At 44.7% G+C, this 17,883-nt stretch overlaps 1 protein-coding gene across 9 annotated transcripts in view; it reads left to right on the forward strand.

Annotated features, from left to right (window-relative positions):
* The window catches only part of Agap1 (ArfGAP with GTPase domain, ankyrin repeat and PH domain 1), a 483,149-nt gene that overhangs the window by 314,379 nt on the left and 150,887 nt on the right, over positions 1-17,883 (forward strand). For all 9 annotated transcript variants that reach the window (XR_015450541.1, XM_004868376.4, XM_004868378.4 and 6 more), the window contains one exon: positions 9,584-9,752. Coding sequence is in view for 8 of the 9 variants with exons in the window: in XM_004868376.4 (XP_004868433.1) it covers positions 9,584-9,752 (169 nt within the window). In the remaining variant the exon portion in view is untranslated. The remainder of the gene's footprint in view (positions 1-9,583; positions 9,753-17,883) is intronic.

Here is a 17,883-nt window from a genome sequence, read left to right on the forward strand (position 1 = left end):
AATCTGGTACGAGGTGCTGTACACCAACTTAGCAGCCAGTAGAGTTAGGAAGACAATAATTTCTGTAAAAGCAGTGCATGGAAATATATAAATAATGACTTCTAAACTGGTCTATTTGAGAGTTTAAATATTAAAATTACAGTGGACCGTTAACTTATGAACTCGATCAGTTCCCAGGGGCTGGTTGTAACTTAAATTGGTTATAAGTCAGTACAGCTGAGATCTGGATGTTTACCTACTCACAGACTATAGATAACAAGAGGCAGATAAATCTTCCATTAATCTAATTAAACCAAGTTGTTCTTATACCAGGCCAGTCATAACTTGAGGGTCCACAGTATTTAAAATTTGTGATGGAAAGGAGTGGGAGTTCTCGATGCAACCTTAGGTCAAATGGCAGGAGACAGGCATAGGAGTCCTTAGCGCCCCCTAATGGCAGAGTATGTGCTCAGCTGTCTTAAAAGTCTATTGTTGCTTTTAGTAGTTTCCCAGAAAATTTATCCCAAGAAATCCGAGGTTTTTCAAGACATCCAGTCTTGTCTAATATCATCATGGTGAGTGTTTCCATATAACTTAGTGATGTAGTTGTTTCAAGCCTTTTTTTTTTTTTTTTTTTTTTTGATACTGGGATCAAACCCAGGACCTTGTGCTTGCAAGGCAGGCGCAGCACCACTGAGCTAAATCTCCAGCCCTCAAGCCATATTTAAATACAGTGTGTAGTCTTAGGGGGCCACAGGAACAGAGCTGGCTCCTAGAAGTTCATCGCAGTGGAATTTCACTGCGCCTGCCTTTGGCAGAGCCCCATGGTAACTGCAGAGATGGCAGCCATTCCCATATCCAGTGCAGCCATTTGTACAGGCCAAGTTTGAGCATGCATGGGTTACAACTGGGTAATATTCAATTTAACCTAAAATGAGAAAATTCCTTCTTGCAGTGTGAAGTTCAATCTAGTAGGTCAGTCAAGACAGATACAATCACAGAGCACAAGGTATATTCATAATTCAATTTGGAATTTTCTGCTATTTTGATTTATATGATGATAACCTATCCCCCTGGGCTGATGTTGGACTTTAGCCCACAAATGCTGGATGCCAGCTGCAGCAGCCAATGGATCCGTGAGATTTGCTCTCACTGAAGTAGAGAGATCTCCACTGTACGTGAAAAATGCCACCCCTGAGCCCCAGCAACGTATCGCCAACCTTCTCCTTTACCATGTCACATAATTAGCCAGGGCCAATAAAACATTTATTAAGTGCAGAGCAAAGTCTCCTATCGGTTGCCTTTGCCTGGGTCACAGGTAGATGCCCGATCTCCCAGGTCCCTTCCCACGTGGGCCGCAGGTCTCATCCATGCGTACTTCCAAGCGTTTGTCTCCATGAAGGCAGTTCTGAAAGTGCAGCACCAGAATTCTGTTGGCTGTCTTAGGAAACAAAATTATTTCTCATAGAATTTTTTTCTCTTTGAAGCTGCCTCCTACCTTGCTATTGTGTCTGGGATCCTTTGGAGAGAAGGAGAAATTGTCTTTTTTGAGTTATGTGATCTGAAAGGATGTGGCCAGAAGATTCCTCATAGTTTTACAATATTTTCATGGTATTTTTAGGAGGGTGACTTTTCTCTGTACCTGTGACTGTGTATGAGGCTATTGTTTATTATTCATTCATGTGAGACTTGAACATTTGCTTGATCTCTTTGAATGGACGGTACTATATATGTCTTTCTGGATTAGTTTCCTTTGAAAATAATATTAAATGGCATTTAGAAATAGCAGCACATCTAACAATGGCTTCTCTTACGGACTTTTTTTTTTTTTAGCCCAGAAGTGAAACTTTTTAAAAATAGAACTTAATGAAACACTCCTTCATTTTTGAACCCAGACATTCATGAGATGTAATGAAAATGGAGAATAATGAGTTGGTTTTTTCCCCTCTAGGAAAAGACAAACAACTGTGGAATGCAGTTACATTGTCTTTGCAAGGACCCAGCCGTGTGCATCAAGTCACACACAAAGCCACTGGCAGGTGTCTGAATATTAACCTAGCTTTCTGGTTCCCAAACCTCCGGGCTCAGGCCACCTTTATCTTCTTCAACATTATGGAGGAACCCCAAAGAACTTCTGTTTATGGGATTCTGTCTGTTAATATTTTTCATATTAGAAATTCAAACTGAACCAAATTTAAAATGCTGATATAATTCATTGAACACAAGTAGCCACCCACTGTATGTCAGTGTGCGTATTTTTATGAAAAGTATGGTTTACAAAGCAAAAGAAAATTATGACAAAACTTGTATTATTGTACATTTTTTTAGTTTTGTTTGATACCAAGCTTGCAATGAGCACTGGATTCTCATATCTGCTTGAGTCTGTTACAGTACATGTTTTGATTCAAGTATGTGAAGAAAATCTCTACTTACACAGATCTACATTGTAGAAGAAGGAGAAGTATTTCAGTAGCCATTTCAGATAATTGTGACTATTCCTCTTGCATTCTACTCCAAGGCCCAGCATGTGTCCGAAAACACAAGAACGCATTGTGGACTCTGAAACCGTATCACTACATTTTTCCTTCTATTCTGCATTAAAGCCCATAGTTTAGTAAAGAACTGGTTTGCACTTTACTCTTCCCTGCATGTTTTCTCCACGCATGCCCAGCCACATGTGTCCAAGCATGTGACATCATGCATAGGCCACTTCTTCAAAAAACAAAATTTTTTAAATGAGCTGTGCAGATTTCCAGATGGGAGCACTTTTCATCATATAATATCCAAATATTACATTTATTCATATCACCACCAATCTTTTCAGGAAAGTTGCCAAGTATTTGGAAGGTGTCGAGCTCATAGCTACAAGACACACAAGTTAATAAAATTCTCATTTTTGTGAGAAAGCTCAAATTTCATCATTGGCCAATAAAACTGTTAGCTGTTTTCTTTTTAGGGCTTACTTTGTTCATCTTTCAAGAATACATTTACCAATTACTCCCAGTAAGTCTGTGTGTAGCATATCAATTCATTCAAGTGAAAACATTGTTCTACCAAGAGTGGATAGTTGAGCTGGCAACTCAGACAATCCCAACGTGCCCCTCAGCAACTTGCCTCCAGCTTCCAGGCCCCAGAAGAAAGGCTTCCTGCACACTTCCTGTGTTGGCACTCAGAAAATTAAAAGGACGTGCATTCAAGGGCTGAAATTTTGAAAATCAAGTAGCTTTTGTTGTTCTTCATTAAGAACGTATGAGTGCAACTGTTTCAGTTTATTTTTACTTAAAGAGCATTACAGTGAATAATGCAGTGATGACGAGGGTTAATTTGGGTCTACACCCTGATCCATGCTGGGGCACCAGCATTTCTGCCATGCCCATCACTTTTTAAACATCAAAATAAAATTCAACGTAGTGCTACCAAGGCCAAGAATGTCTTAAAATGGTTGCGAAAATGGCTTTTACTTCATAAATTCCCTGATAGGGTGTTGACAATCCTGCTTTGAAGATTGCTAAACTAAATTATGAAAAGACAAAAAACTCAGATTGGCTATGGCACAAAATAAATTACAGCATGTCTGAAGAGTTATCTAACATAAAACATCACATATTTCAACACTGTGGGCCAGCTTGGGCCAAAAGTGATTACCCCATGTTTTAGTCCCAGCTTACTAACTTTACTACCTTCTTGCATCTGAAGCACCTGCCTCTTTTTTGGGGTTTTCCTTCATGTTTGAACTTTTTTATCTTGATGTGAAATGCACTGAATCATCGATTCTTTTTTTTTTTTTCTTTTTCTTTTTATTCTGAGTAGCCTCACTGAGCAAGTGGTTGCTCGTGGTTCAAGCCCCATGTTTGGGTGCCAGTTGCCAGAGACTCCTGCAGTAAGTCTCTAGTCCACACCTGCCCAGTATGCAGATGCAGGCCTAAGAAATAAATACCCTAAGAGAAAGAACTAGGAGAAAAAGCAGGTTGCCAGGATGACCAATGCCAGTGCAACCAACAAAGGCCCTGACCAGTCCCAGGCACTGACTTTTGTTGGCCGTCAATTAGAGTAAAGGCAAGATAGTTTCTATGGAAATTAATGTAAACAAGGGTCATAAAGGGCAAGACAAAACGTTCTCAAATTAGGAACAAAATAGACAAAATATATGGTCAGAACATTCTCCTTCTAGTCAGAAGGTTTTAGTTGTGGGAACAAAATTTGGGTGTGAGTTACTCTGACTTTTGCATGTAGGCTTTGGCCAGTCTCACTTCTCAAACCAAGCCAACCATGGGGTTAACTCTTTACAGCCTGCTTTGGGCATAATATATTAGAATCCTCTGCAGATGTAATTTTTTTTTTTTTTGTACCGGGGATCGAACTCAGGACCTTAAGCTTGCAAGCCAGGAGGCGGCACCACTGAGCTAAATCCTCACCCCTGCAGATATAAATATTAAAGTTATCAAACATATATTAGAAAGCAGAATGTATTTGGATAACTTGATTGGCACAAAGTCTTTCATATTTTGTAAAGCATTTAATCATAAATCCCAGCACTCAGGCAGGCCTGCCTGGGCAAATTAGTGAAACTCTGTCTCAAAATTTAAAAGTTTAAAAAGGGCTACAGATGTAGCTCAGTGATAAATGCCCCAGGTTCTTTCCCCTAGTACTGCAAAACAATAAAAAAGGAAAGAAAAAAGGAAAGCTCTTAATTCTTTTTAAAATTACAGTATATGGGGCTGGGGATTTAACTCAGTGATTCCACACCTGCCTGGCAAGCCAAGGTCCTGTGTTCAATTCCCAGTGCTGAAAGAAAAAAAGTACAGTATATGTAAAACTGGAGTATGTTAATTACATGGTATCCATTTGAAGAGTAGATTTTAAGAGCTGTGATTTCCAAAGCCTTGTGTAGTTTTCTGAAGATCCAGTTTTGAGATGCCAATCATAGAGTCTGTGCATTTCAGTTTAGCTTGAAGATCTTGTTAACTGCTTTTGATCCCCCTACAAACACATCAGCACACCATCTTTCACCAGACAGCCAAAGGTAACCTCTGGATGCAAGGCTGTGAGAATCAATATAGTAAGAGTATTTTTAGGGACTATTGATGGATGGCTGTGTTTGGAGCTTAACTCCAGTGCCAGAGGCCCCAGAGCTGACGAAGATGAACTCCCCATTTACTGAGACCCATCCAGGCCATCACGCACACGGAGGGCTCCAGGATGGCCACGGTTGCTCCACAGTTTTGGGGAGAATTCTTGTTTGTTTCTCAGTAACCTAGCAGACATTGATGAGGACTCCGTAGTGCTCTTCTTTCTGGAGCGAAGTGTTACCCAGTTGCTAACCTTCCAGTCCTGGGAACCCATAACTGTGAAGTTTTGAGACAGCGCTGTGCAGCAGCAAAGAAATTAATTCTCCACGTCAGGATGCCCGGGTATGGTACCGCACGGCGCTAATGGCTGCCTGTCCCTCTCCTAAGGCAGCCCGAAGAAGGCGGGAGCTCAGTTAAGCTGTGCTTCTGTCAGCAAGCTGAAAGCCCTGGGTCTCTGACACGGCTCTCAATTGCTAGCAGGTTTCTCTCATTGCACCTCATTTGCATCTGGGACATCAATTAGCATGTTTGTTGAGGCTAATTGAATGAAACTCAATCATAGCTCTTAATTGCTTGACTATGTGAAAAGAAATCACATTAATGCAGCTAATTAAGTGTACGGCAATAGATGCAACATAATTAGGAGCGAAATGTAAAAAACAAGGGATGGCAAAGGTGCAGGAGCCGGGGTGCAGGGGGACGGGGAGGCGCGGTTACCGAGCTGTTGGCGCATTCGGAACGGGTCCCTTTGCACCGGCGCCTGCTTGGAAAAACTAATCCACGTGATGAGCGTGGACAACTTGACAAGAAAAATGCAAATAGGTTTGCAATTACTACTTTTTCAAGCTGTTGAGGGGCAGGAGATGGCACCTCTGGGGGGCCTGGCTCTTGAGTGGGCCCCAGGGACTTGTTAAGTGCTGTTTAAAAGTACTTGGCTTTGAATTACCCTCACGCCTTGTTAAAGGGTTTTTTCCTCTTTTATCTTTGATCAGCATTTTCTACAACTAACACTGAGAAGGGTAGTATCTGTGGTATTTGCATATCAAAATCAAGCTTGCTGTCTTTCTTTTACCCAGGGAGGTCCCTACCTCAGACCCATGGGGTCCACACATCCCACTTCTGAGGACCGGACATTGTTTAGTGGCTGCAGCTTTCATTCCTGGAGTACCAAGCTGGGGGAGAGATGAAAAGGATGAGTCCTTTCCAAAGCAGGCCACTCGGTGCGCGCGGTTTCTCTTGGGAGAAACTAGAAGCCATGGGCCCATGTGTCTCCCTGTTCCACCTGTTTATGAAGCGCCAGGTTGGAGGGCTTTTATGCCTTGGGAATCACACTTTGTAAGCGTCTAGCATTTTTTTTTTAGTGGCTAGAAGTATAGAAGTCCCAGATTGATATTCGGGCTCTTTAGAGGCAGCTCTTCAGAACTTTCAGCACCTAATTCGGCAGGAAAACAGTCGCCCAGCCCATGCTGAGCTCAAGATGAATGTCTTCCCTTGGTGTGTGCAGATCCAGGGAGCAGACACTCAGTACATTTCTATAATAATGTTAAATAAAATATCCTGGTATTGTACGTTAAAACACGCCTATTAAAAGAGCCCACGCTGAGGCTTAGTCACTCTCTGATTAGCCTCATTTTAGAGCTCATAAGCAATAAATGCTCAATTACACTCCTGTTATTGTATTTTAATTTGTTAAGAATTGGCATTAAAGGAGAAAGTTATAGCAAGTTGATATTTTTAAAGGAGTAACTATCCAAGGAGGGATTCATTATTTACAAGCATTAACTTTGGTTTTGAAACTTGGGGTTGCATATTTCGGGTGGATATTAGTGGAAGTAAATTAAAGAGGCTTAAGAGCAATCTTTCTTTTAAATAACCTGCACTGACCGAAGTTGATTTCTTCTCTTCCGTGGAGTTCACTTGCTGTCCCCAGTGCTGAGCTTGGTCCTGAGGGCCCCTGCATTTCTCCACCCTCCCTTATCCTGCAGTCTGGTGTAGTGATCACCTTCCTCTTTCCCATCTTTGGTCCACATCCTGTCAAAACCAGCCTTTCCCTAGGCGATTACATTTTGTGGAGACAGACGTCTATCTTGTCACAGGTGCCGATTCTACCCTCAGGAGCTTTTCCATCCCATTTGCTGTTCCCACCCCAGAGACCTTCTGCTTCCCCACATTCAGGTGGACTCTCCGCCACATGGTGGTGGCCAGCCCCAGCTGGCTCCCCTGTGGACATAGGGAGGCTCTGTGCCTTGCTACAGACCCCACCCTGCAGGTCTCAGCTGAGCACAGGTCAATCCCTTCTCCCCCATGGAGGCTCCTCTTCCTGGCTCCAACCTTGGCTTTTTGAGCTTTGGTTCAACACCGAGTTGGCTATTTGGGGTCTGTCCTCAGGAAGTCCCCAGGACCCTGGGCCACCTTCTCCCAACACAGTGCCTGGTGGCCCTCCCAGGGCTCTGTATTCCCGTCTCCCACATGGCTGTGCCCTACCTTGCCAGGTCCCTCCCTGCCTTCCTCCGCTGATGGGTCCCGCTCCACTGGCATGCAGTCTGGCACATTTCCTTCTTTGCTGGGCTGTAAGGCGAGGCCTGAGCCCTTGCTCCAGGCTGCACCAGAAATGCCATGAACCACGCCTGGGGACCTTTCCCCTGAATTGGAATCTTGGCCTGGGGGATCCTATTGAGCCGTTTCTGCTGTTAGCAAACATCCTGAATGTTGATGAAGAGCAGCCTTCTCCTAACTCCCTTTACTGGTGGGAACCTGAAAACTGTCCCGCATTGAGTTAAGAAATGATCACCTTGTTCCCTGGAGCCAGCGGAGCCTTCACTTGACCTCCCTGCCTGGACCCCTACAGCCTTCTCAGTACTTTGTCCGACTTTCCTCATCCTGCAGACTGGGGCCTCCACCCTTGCCCTGAGCTCAGGTCTAGTTCTCTCTGCATCGTTTTACCACACTCACTTCTCCAGCATGCCTGGGCCCCTCACACCCAGCACCTACACTCACCTTAATCTTCTACAGCAAATACAGACTTCTGGGTTTTAGAACCTAAAAGAAATCCACCAAGAATCTGCCTGGAACTAAAGCCCTTGAAATGTTCTTTACCCAAAGAGTGATTTAGAATACATCCTTTTTGTCCCGTGTCGTATCAGTTAATTTGGCCAGTGTGCATAAAATATTGTGTCCACAGACCAGAAGGCTCAATACAAAAAACTGACACTTTAAAGGGTCAGTAGCTCCAGATTTACCAACAGTCCCTTCACTCTGGCTCTCAGTTGCTGTATTAGTCAGCTTTCTGTCACTATGGCAAAATGTACCTGAGATAATCAACTTAATAAATAAGAAAGGTTTATTGTGGTTCATGGTTTCAGAGGTGTCAGACCATGGTCCCTTGGGGCTGTTGCTTTCATCTCTCACCTCTCCCTACCATCAGCCAGTTCTCAGGGAGTGTTTTGCTCCCTGCTGAGTTAGAAGACCTGCATTTCTGCCTACCTGGGCTTCCCTCTGATAAGTCACTCGCCTCCTAGGCACGGGCAAGGAATCTTTGGGAATACAGTGTGTGAACTGCTTGGAGAAGCATAGTGCTCAAGAGCCACAGAGTGCACATTCTTTTCAACCTCCCGCTTTCACAAATCCTCCCGTGGATGTGCTGCGTTTCCTGTACTGCACCACACGTCCCTGGCACGCTCGTTCATTGCACAATGGACCTTTGCGTGTGGTTGTATCTGAATCCCCACCCACAGCTTCAGCCTGACCTAGAGGTTTAATGGCCTGCCCAGCTGAGACGGGAAGGTGATGATGACATGGTTTTGCACTCCATGGAATATTATACAGGATCCACAGGAAGAGCTCAGCTTTGGACGTGCCATCTAAAAAGCAAGAATTCAAAAAGTAGGATTTTATGTGTGCACATACAGTGGACCCTCGAGTTACAACTGGCCTGATATACAAACAACTTGGGTTAAGACTGGAATTTTAGTTTTAACTTAGGAACAGAGTCTTGAGTTACGACCCAAATGCTGGCCACTTGTGCTTCCAGATGGTCTCAGATACAGATCTAACCCTTACAGAGTTCTGGACGGAACATGACAGCATCCTCTCCTGTGTGGGGTTCACTGAGAAATCCTGGGCCAGGGTCTCTGTAAGGACACTGAGATCTGCCCGTGTACAGGAAAGAGACTCTGAGGGCTGTAGAGGAGCCTGAGCCCTCACTGAACAACTTGAGTTACAGCCAGCCCTTGGGAACGAATTGAGTGTGTAAGTCAAGGGTCCATTGTATTTTCTAACCCTCATAAGTGAATCCTCTGCCACAACCCCCTGTGTTTCCAGTCCCGGGTTAGCCTGGGACATAGTCACGAAACTTTACTTAAACATAATGGTGATGCCCCCCCACGCCGTGCAGATACAAACCTCATCATTTCCCAAGTGCTCTCCACAGTGGAAGGGTCACAGGATTACAGCCCATGCCATCTGATAGAAACTTTCGTCCTGGGTTGTAGAGGTCCTCTTTTTAATCTGTCTTGGATGTTTAACATTTTGAACAGGATTACATGCAGAATGTTCACGGTAAAGAGATTGACCTCCTGAGAACCACTGTGAAAGTCCCAGGGAAGAGGCCACCCCGAGCCACGTCGGCCTGCGCGCCCATCTCCAGTCCCAAAACCAATGGCTTGTCCAAGGACGTGAGCAGTTTACACATCTCACCAAATTCAGGTAAGCTGGCAGCGGACGCCCGAGGAGTCGAGTACAGCAGCGGCAGTAGATGGTATGGCTTGGCGACAGGCTCAAAATGTGGAGGCTCTGTGGAGACCACAGCCACCAGCCATAGATGAAGGCCTGGGAACCTCACCCTTCTGTGGCCGGTGTCTCCTCTATGTCCCCGGGTCCCGTGAGTGCCAGCAAGCGAAGGGTGGAGCTTTGAGTCACAGCTACACAGACCTCACTTTCCCAGGCTGGGGCGGGAGAGAGCAGAGTTTTACACGTGGGCTGGGTATCTGTGGGCCTTCAGAGAAATAGGAATTCGTTTTTAAAGTACCGAGGATTTGCCTGTTTCCGGTAACTAGGAAAGTGGGGAAACTACTTAGAGCAAGATTTAAAGACAGCCCTGTGACCTCTGAGATTTAAATACCGTCGGTTTTGTATTTTAACTGCCGTTTGTCATCTCTAATGCAGCTTTGTAGGATGGCTTTCCACGCAGGGTTAAGAGAGTGTTTTTTCAGAGCGTGGTGTGTGTAGACGTCCCTGGCCTCTGCAAAGTTGCCGGCCACTCAGTGTCACCGTTAATTCTCATCTAAGTATCTGTGCAGCGGTGTGTGTGGCATTGGCTCGGAGTGACTCTGTGCGGGGGCGGAGGTGCAGGCCCGGGCGAGCCCCCACGAGCATGCTGAGGCTCCTTCAGCCATGGGAGCCCTTCCAGAATTCTCATTACTTCTCCAGCAGAAAGTCCTTTGCTTCTCTCCCGCCTTCCTTCCAGGAATTGTTTGTTCTGTGGCCATGGAAACCCTGACCTCCAGGATTCCTGAGTGTAGCGGGCACCTTAGAGCCTCCCTGTAACTCATCACTCACCCCCTCCTAATCCATTACGTCACTGCTATCCATTTATTCATTAGAGTCAACAAACGTTCATTGAGTTTCCTTTTTATTTAAAAAAAAACATAGCTAAGCGTGGTGGCACACACCTGTAATCCTAGCACTCTGGGAGGCTGTGGCAGGGGGATCCAAAGTTCAAGCCCCACCTAGGCAGCGTAGCAAGAACCCGTCTCAAAATGGAAAAATAAAGAAAGGCCTGGGACTGTAGCTCAGTGTGAAGGCCCTGAGTTCAATCCTCAGTACCCTTAAAAAAGTTACTTGCAAAATCCAGAAATCCTGGGACACAGTAAGGAACTGTAACACCATTGCGTTTATTTTTTAACTTTTAAAATATTATGTATTCATCACGTGCAGCGTGATGTTTTGAAGTGCGTATGCACTGTGGAACGGTAAATGGAGCCGTGTGTTGAGTTTCTAATGTGTCCCCGCCACTGTCCTGAGCCGCGGGGCCACAGATCCCAAAGAGACAGTCCCTCCCGGCCACAGGCGACTCAGCCTCCTGTGGGGAGAGCAACAGCCGGGCAGGTGCAGCCCAGGGCAGCAGGAGGGAGGCCACCAGGGCTTCGCCTGCGCTGAGTGTGAAGAAAGAGTAGAAATTTGTTGGGCCTGGAGCTAAAGGAGCAGCACTGAAGAGTTGAAGAAGCATTGAATGCTTAAGCATAGGACTTTGAATTTCTTGATCTTGAGGTTCTTGTGTTTCCCTGAGGAAAATGAAAGGTTTCATTACAATCAGAAAATACAAAACCCTGTGTACCCCATACCGTATCCATGGTGGGGCATCTGTCAAAGACCTCTCTCAAGGAAGTGAGCTTCAGCCTCTACCAGACCCTTGGTATTGGGTGAAGGAAAGGGTTTGGGATGTGATTAAAATCCCTTTTTCCTGGCCAGACCTTCAGTTTGCCAGGGAATCTTTCCACCTCTCAACCAAATTACTCTTGAATAAAAAGCCTGGTTGCCTCCCTCTACTCTTTGGGTGTCAAGTAGGGACAGAGAAGAGGGGGTGACGTTCTAGCACGGTCCACTGCGGGAAAGGAAAGACCTTGTGGCCCTATGCTAGGGAAGTGGCCTCTTCCCTTGGCCAACTGAGGCAGTCAACTGGTGCGTCCCAAAGAATGGGTGGAGCCTCAGGCGGTAGCTCGCACCTGAGTGGTCAGTCCACTCCTCAGCTTGCAAGCCCAAGGCAGGGGTGGGACACTAAATGCTGTGAAATTGGGAAAATTGAATTTCCTGTGTTCGAAATCATTATGCATAAATGCATCTCTTGTGAGGAATTCCACCCAACACCACAAATTTAATGTCAAATAAATTGATACTATGTTTAAGTGATAGACGTTTAACTAGAAACAGATAATAGTTATTTCAGAGCTCCTTTCTCCAAAATTTAATATCTTACTTAACCTTGTTCTTTGCTCTCGACTCTTGAATTCTGCTATTTTGGGGGAGTTTTGTTTTGATAGGGTTCTAGGTTAACTGGAGATGTTTGTTTCTCTTTATGCTCGCTTTTGTAAAAATTCCTTTTCTTATCTAAATGTTATTGAATCAAGTCTACGTTTCACGTCTTCCCTTATGGTAAATGTACCTAAATCTTGGTGCATAACACCTACTGTCGCTATAGAGGAAGTCTCCATAGAGTGACCTAGTGTAAGTGAACCATTCTAAGGTTCTGAACACATAACTCTAAGTATACTTCTAGAAAGATGTTAATAAAATACCCATCCATCCATACTGTGAGTACCCATTTCATCCTACACCCTCGCTGGCTCTGCTTTTAGGTATCATGCTTAGAAGCTGTGCTAATCTGATAAAAATTCCACATGCTTTGTCTGCTAGGATTTCTTTAATCAGTGGTGAGGGTGAGCATCTCATATGCTGTCATGACTTGTATGTCGCGATCATGAACATGTATTCTTTGCCCACTGTATCACTCAGCACTTGTCTTTTTCTTTTTGATATGTAAGGGCCGGGAATTTAGCTCACTGGTTCCAGCGCCTGCTTCGCAAGCACAAGGTCCTGAGCTTGACCCCTGGTACCAAAAATAAAAAGATTGTCTTTTTGATATGTAAAAACTTTTTGTATATTTAGAATATAAATGTTTTTTCAAATATTTCCCTAATTTATTATTTGCTTTTTAAACATGACATAGTTTTTTTCCCCTTTTTCATATATAATCAAATCATAAGTCTTATACTTTTATTTCTGTGCTTTCTTAAGCTCTTTGGAAAGCCTTTAATTCCAAGGTCAGATTAGTACATGTATATGTCTAGGTTTTACAGTTTTATTATTGGTACCTCCTCTCTTTTCAATATAATTAACCTCTAATCCACCTTTAATTGCCTTGAGTTTGGTGTGTGTGACAGCAAATATAAGAAAACTGCCAGTTGTCCCTTCTCTGTCAACCTCTGTTTTCCTCTGTTAATTCTGTGTGTTTCCTTTACTGCACAATCAAATTGTTTAATCCAATTGGCTGTGTTTCTGGGCTTGTGACTGTTCCATTGCTGTCTCCACACAGTCTTGCCTGTTGTAGATGTACGATGGCCTGCCATCTCCACAGTGTCTACCCTTCCCTAGATTTACCGCACTGTCTTAGAGTCATGATTCAGTTTATATCTGGTAGCATAGCAGTTTAATTTTTCTTTTGCCACTCAGTTTCTCTTGGCTACTGCTCTTTTTTTAAATAAATTTCAGAATAACAACCAAATAATCTCATTTTGACCTTAATTGGCAATTGCTTTTAAGCTATCTATTATGAAGGAACTGACATCTTTACTAGGTTGAGTTTCTTCCCCAATGTGTAGATTTATTTTATAATCCTCAGTAAAGTTTAGTGTTTTCTTTTGTTTAGACCATACATGTATCTTATTAATCTCTTCTGGTAGTTTACAATTTTGGGTGTATTATGAGGCTAATATTGGGTGGGGGTCTATTATATCATCTAAGTGGCACCATGTAAGAAAGCTCCTAGTTTTGTATTTTGTGTATCCTGCCATCTCACTAAACTCCTGTTAGTTGGAATAGCTATTTGGATGCTTCTTTCATGTTTTCAAGCATACAGTCATTCCAAACAAATATTATAACGCCTGACTATATGTCAGTGTTGAGTTTTCATTTCTACCAACCAGTTTAATGATTTGGATACCTTATTGCTTTGCCTCCTCCATCATTCATTTCCCATTATTACTGAGTCTCCTGTGTGTCGACCCTTGATTAATGCTCTGTGGATTGGGGGGCAGGAGTAGCACAAGACTGTCCTCGGGGAGCCTGCCTCTCCCAGGGGAGGGAGAGCCCAGAGGTAAGCACACCAGGGCCATCACTCTGGCTGGTGGTGTTAAGGAGACGAAGGAGCATTGGATGGAAGATTACTGGTGGGAGGGAGGGGGTGTCGTGTTATTCATAGTATTGGGACATGGTTTGACAGTCTTGAAATAATGACTGTGTGTCACACACTGGAATGCTAGAAATGTGGTGATCTTGATGTCATTTTTTGCCATGACCTTGGGAAAGAGGAAGAAAAACACATTGTCAAAATAACAGCCTTCTCTAATGATAACTGAGCCCAGGGCTGGCTTTGGGTCAGAGCAGAGAGGCTGCAGTGCGGGTGGGGAGCCCCAGGCTTCATTCAGGAGGTGTGAAGGGGTAGATTGTGTCACCAAGGCCAAGGGACCCTGCAGGAAGATAAGGCCAAGGGCATCCCTGCCACCGGGCCCAGAAAGAGAGCAGGCCTCTGCACTCAGGGTGAGCCCCGAGAGGGAAAGGGACGGGCCCGGGAGCAACAGAGCCCCTGCTGCGGGTGCCGATGCTTGAAGGGAAAATAGAGACTGGGAGGCTCAAGCCTCTGCACTGTGCAGTGGAAAGCAGGACAGCTCCGCCATGAGCTGCGTGACTGAAACATGCAGCCTGCCCAGAGACCCACGCTCTTCAGCAGCCACACACCTGCTCAGAGCCACAGCCAGCCTTCTCCTTGGGGCGCGGTTCCAAGAGAAAACCCCTCCATCTGCCCTGTTGACCCGCGAGCTCCTACCCATGAATACTAGTGGACAGCCAGCATGTTTGCTGGGACCCACTGTAGAAATGTGAAAGATCAACAGAAAACCTGGTCCTGGGAGAAAAAAAAAACAATTTAGGGGAGGCAAACTTTAAAGGAAATTACAGTGGTTATCATCAGAAAGAATTAAGTGGTTAATCGTTGTATACATAAAATGAAACAAAGATTATATGAATAAACTGTAGGAGAAAGAATTCTTGGAAATTAAAAAGCAAAAATTTTTAAATTCAGTAGATTAAATAATGTAAAGAACATAGGTAAAGATACTGTTGGTAATCAAAGATATAACAGAAGAAAATATACTAAAGGTGGATCTGAAGAGTCAGATACTAAGTTGATGGGAGAGGAAGGTCTGAAATCCTAAAAACCATTCAGAATTGAAGAACAGTATTACTTACAAAGGAAGAGGATTCTGGCAGACCATAGACTTCCAAAAGCAACATGAAATGCTAGGTGACAATGCAAGTTTTCCTTTTTAAGGGCAGGTAATTTTGAAGTAGAAGCCTATGAAAAGCCTAATTATTCCCAGTCAAATGAAGGTAGAGAAAAAACATAATTAGGTGAATTCAGCGATATATTTCCTCTTAAAGGGTTTTTGAAAAAATTACTTAAGGATGCACTCCAGCAAAATTTAAAAAGAAGAAGAATCCAAAAGATACTTATGTCTTCATTCCTCGCCAAATCCCCTTCCCCCATCACATCTTCCTTCAGAGGCCACTTCCTCCTCAGGAACCATAATTTCCATTCCTTTGGCATGGATCTTGTGTTGTCTTAAGTTCCTGTACTAGTGGGGATTCACTGGAAGCCACATTTTGGAGAAACAACCTAACATCAATTTCAAGCATATGTGCAGAGAAAGAGGTAAAATGCCCACAGGTATGTTCCAACATGAGTTTGGGGCCAGGCCAGCTTGGTAAAAATGTATTCACACGTGACAGAATATCGAGTTATATTAACTCCAACAGTGATTCTGACATTTGAGTAAAGAGCAAGAATACATAGTGGTAGCTTTGGAGTAGAAGCTTTGGAGTGAGAAGCACTGAGAGGAACCTGGCACTGCACACCATAGGACCTCCTAGGGTCTCTCTCAATCTGGGCCTCCTTGTCTCTGCACCGGGCAAGTGGTATGTCTCTCTGTTCCTGTGGCCCTGGCACACTGTGGACCTTCCAGAGCTTGGAATCTTATCATTAACGCATCACAGTACTGTTAAAAGGAAGGAAGTGGCGGCTGGATTTTTACAATAACGTGTCAGATGCCAGTGAGTAGAGACCACAGGCTGTGAGTGGACTGAGCGGACCTCGTCCCCACTGAGCGCACCCCAGCCTCACAGCAATGAGAGTGGCAGAGAAATGCTCTTGGGGCTGGCGAGGGTCTCCATGGAGCCCTCCGCCAGTTCCATCTCCCAGAATTGTCACTTTTCCTCATTTTTCCTGCCCATAACACTTTTGTTCTAGTACCACGGATGTCCTCCTGTCCCCAGAGTGTTCTTTGTTGGGTTTCTGCAGCTAGGGATGCTTCTGCCCGAGCCCAATTGGCGCCTACACCTCTGTGCAGGAGCCTTGCCCCTTCGCTGTGCCCTCCCTGCTCTGGGCCGTGCTTGGGAAGTATCCCTGCCTTCGGTGGGGGTGGGGGTGCAAATGCGTTTTGCGTGTTGAGCTGCCTTTGACATCTAAGTCTCAACCATGCTGTTTTCTCCACACTTCAGCAATCAGGACATCCAGCAAACCCATAAAAAACCAAACTAATAGCATGAATATTCAGTGACCTAGAATACTAATTATTGTCATGAATATTAATGTGATCGGACTTGCTCTCTCCTCTGCTCTTCCTCTCCCGTCCTCTTCCTCCCTCTCTCCCTCTCTCTCTTTTTCCACTTAGCCGGCTCTAAAGATGGGTCATAATGAGAGCATTTAAGAGGGAGCGCTCTCCGCCGTGACAGGGACCGGGGCAATAAGGAGAGCTTGATTAACGCGTGCACTTGGGGGAGAGATGAGAGGCTTCACGTGGGCCTGTTCGGGGGAGGCAATGAGGCACCGGCGGCTCTGTTGCTGCTCCCGGAGATTAATGAGGCCTAAGAGTGCATTAGGAACACTGACAAAGGTTTGATCTAATGGGCTCAGTCATTTTTCCTTTGAGTGACAGACGCACAGAAGTAATTGGCTGTACAGAATGGCAGCTCATTGGCGGTACTTAAGGATACATTATCCCCGTTGTGTGGCCCGCAGAGGCTGTTTATCAAAACTGCTCACACTGCAGACGCGGAGTCGCTAAGCTGCTGTTACAGTGGTAATAGCTATTAAAAAAAAAAAAATAACGCAGCATCAAAATGAGATCCGTTGTTGTCTCTGAGAAACAAAGTTTTTCTTTGTTTAGTTTCAAATGGTCTAGAAAACATTTTAATAACTCTGGAGTCTGCTCCCTGTGCAGGGCCAGCAGTGCCTGTCCTCGTGTGTGCGTGCGCGTGCGCGTGTGAGTGCAGCGACACGAGGCTGGCCAGGGCCTCAGCGCCTCGCCTCCCACCGCCTTCCTTGCTCACTGGGAATTTGTCACACTGGGGACTTCAATCACAATGTCCCACCCCTCTGAGGCAGATTGTGTGCTTCCGCTAAACACCCGCCCAGCAACTCAGAAGAACTCCTGCAAACAGAAGCCCTTTTGGTTGAGAATTATTTTCTTTAAAAAATACCCCAAGTCAGTATTGTTTTATATCTGTTTCCAGAAAACCAGGTTTGATTGAAGTAGGTTTTGATGGCGAGTTAATTAATCTCAGGGGCAAAAAATGTTTGTGAGGGTTCTCTTAGCCTGGAATGTCAGGCAGTTACGTAAATCTGAAATGAAAACACTGAAGTTAGTATTTTATTCTTCACAAGAGCCGTGCATCTGCAGCTTTTGTGAGAAATGCATTTTTACTGTTTTTGGTTCTGTGTTTATACATTTCTCCCTCTGAGGTTTCGGCAGATTTGTGTTCTGTTTTTTCCATCATTAAATTGTAAACTCGCAGAGGCATAGATCATTGTTTCCTCTTTCTTCCTTATCCCCTGTCAGTTTTGTCGCCTGCCAAGTGTCTTTCTGCTAAGTAAATGTGACTTCCCTGCCATGTGGAAGGCGAGGGGAAGGCCTACGGACAGCTGTCTGCTCTCCCACGGCTAACACGTCCTACCTGGTGGGGTTCTGTGGGCAAGGCCTTTGCGGGGCAGTTCAGAAGTAAGTGA

This window comes from Heterocephalus glaber, unplaced genomic scaffold (assembly GCF_053883595.1).
Source record: "Heterocephalus glaber isolate CG9 unplaced genomic scaffold, H.glaber_assembly_v1.0 deba00001004, whole genome shotgun sequence".
Lineage (NCBI taxonomy): Eukaryota > Metazoa > Chordata > Mammalia > Rodentia > Bathyergidae > Heterocephalus > Heterocephalus glaber.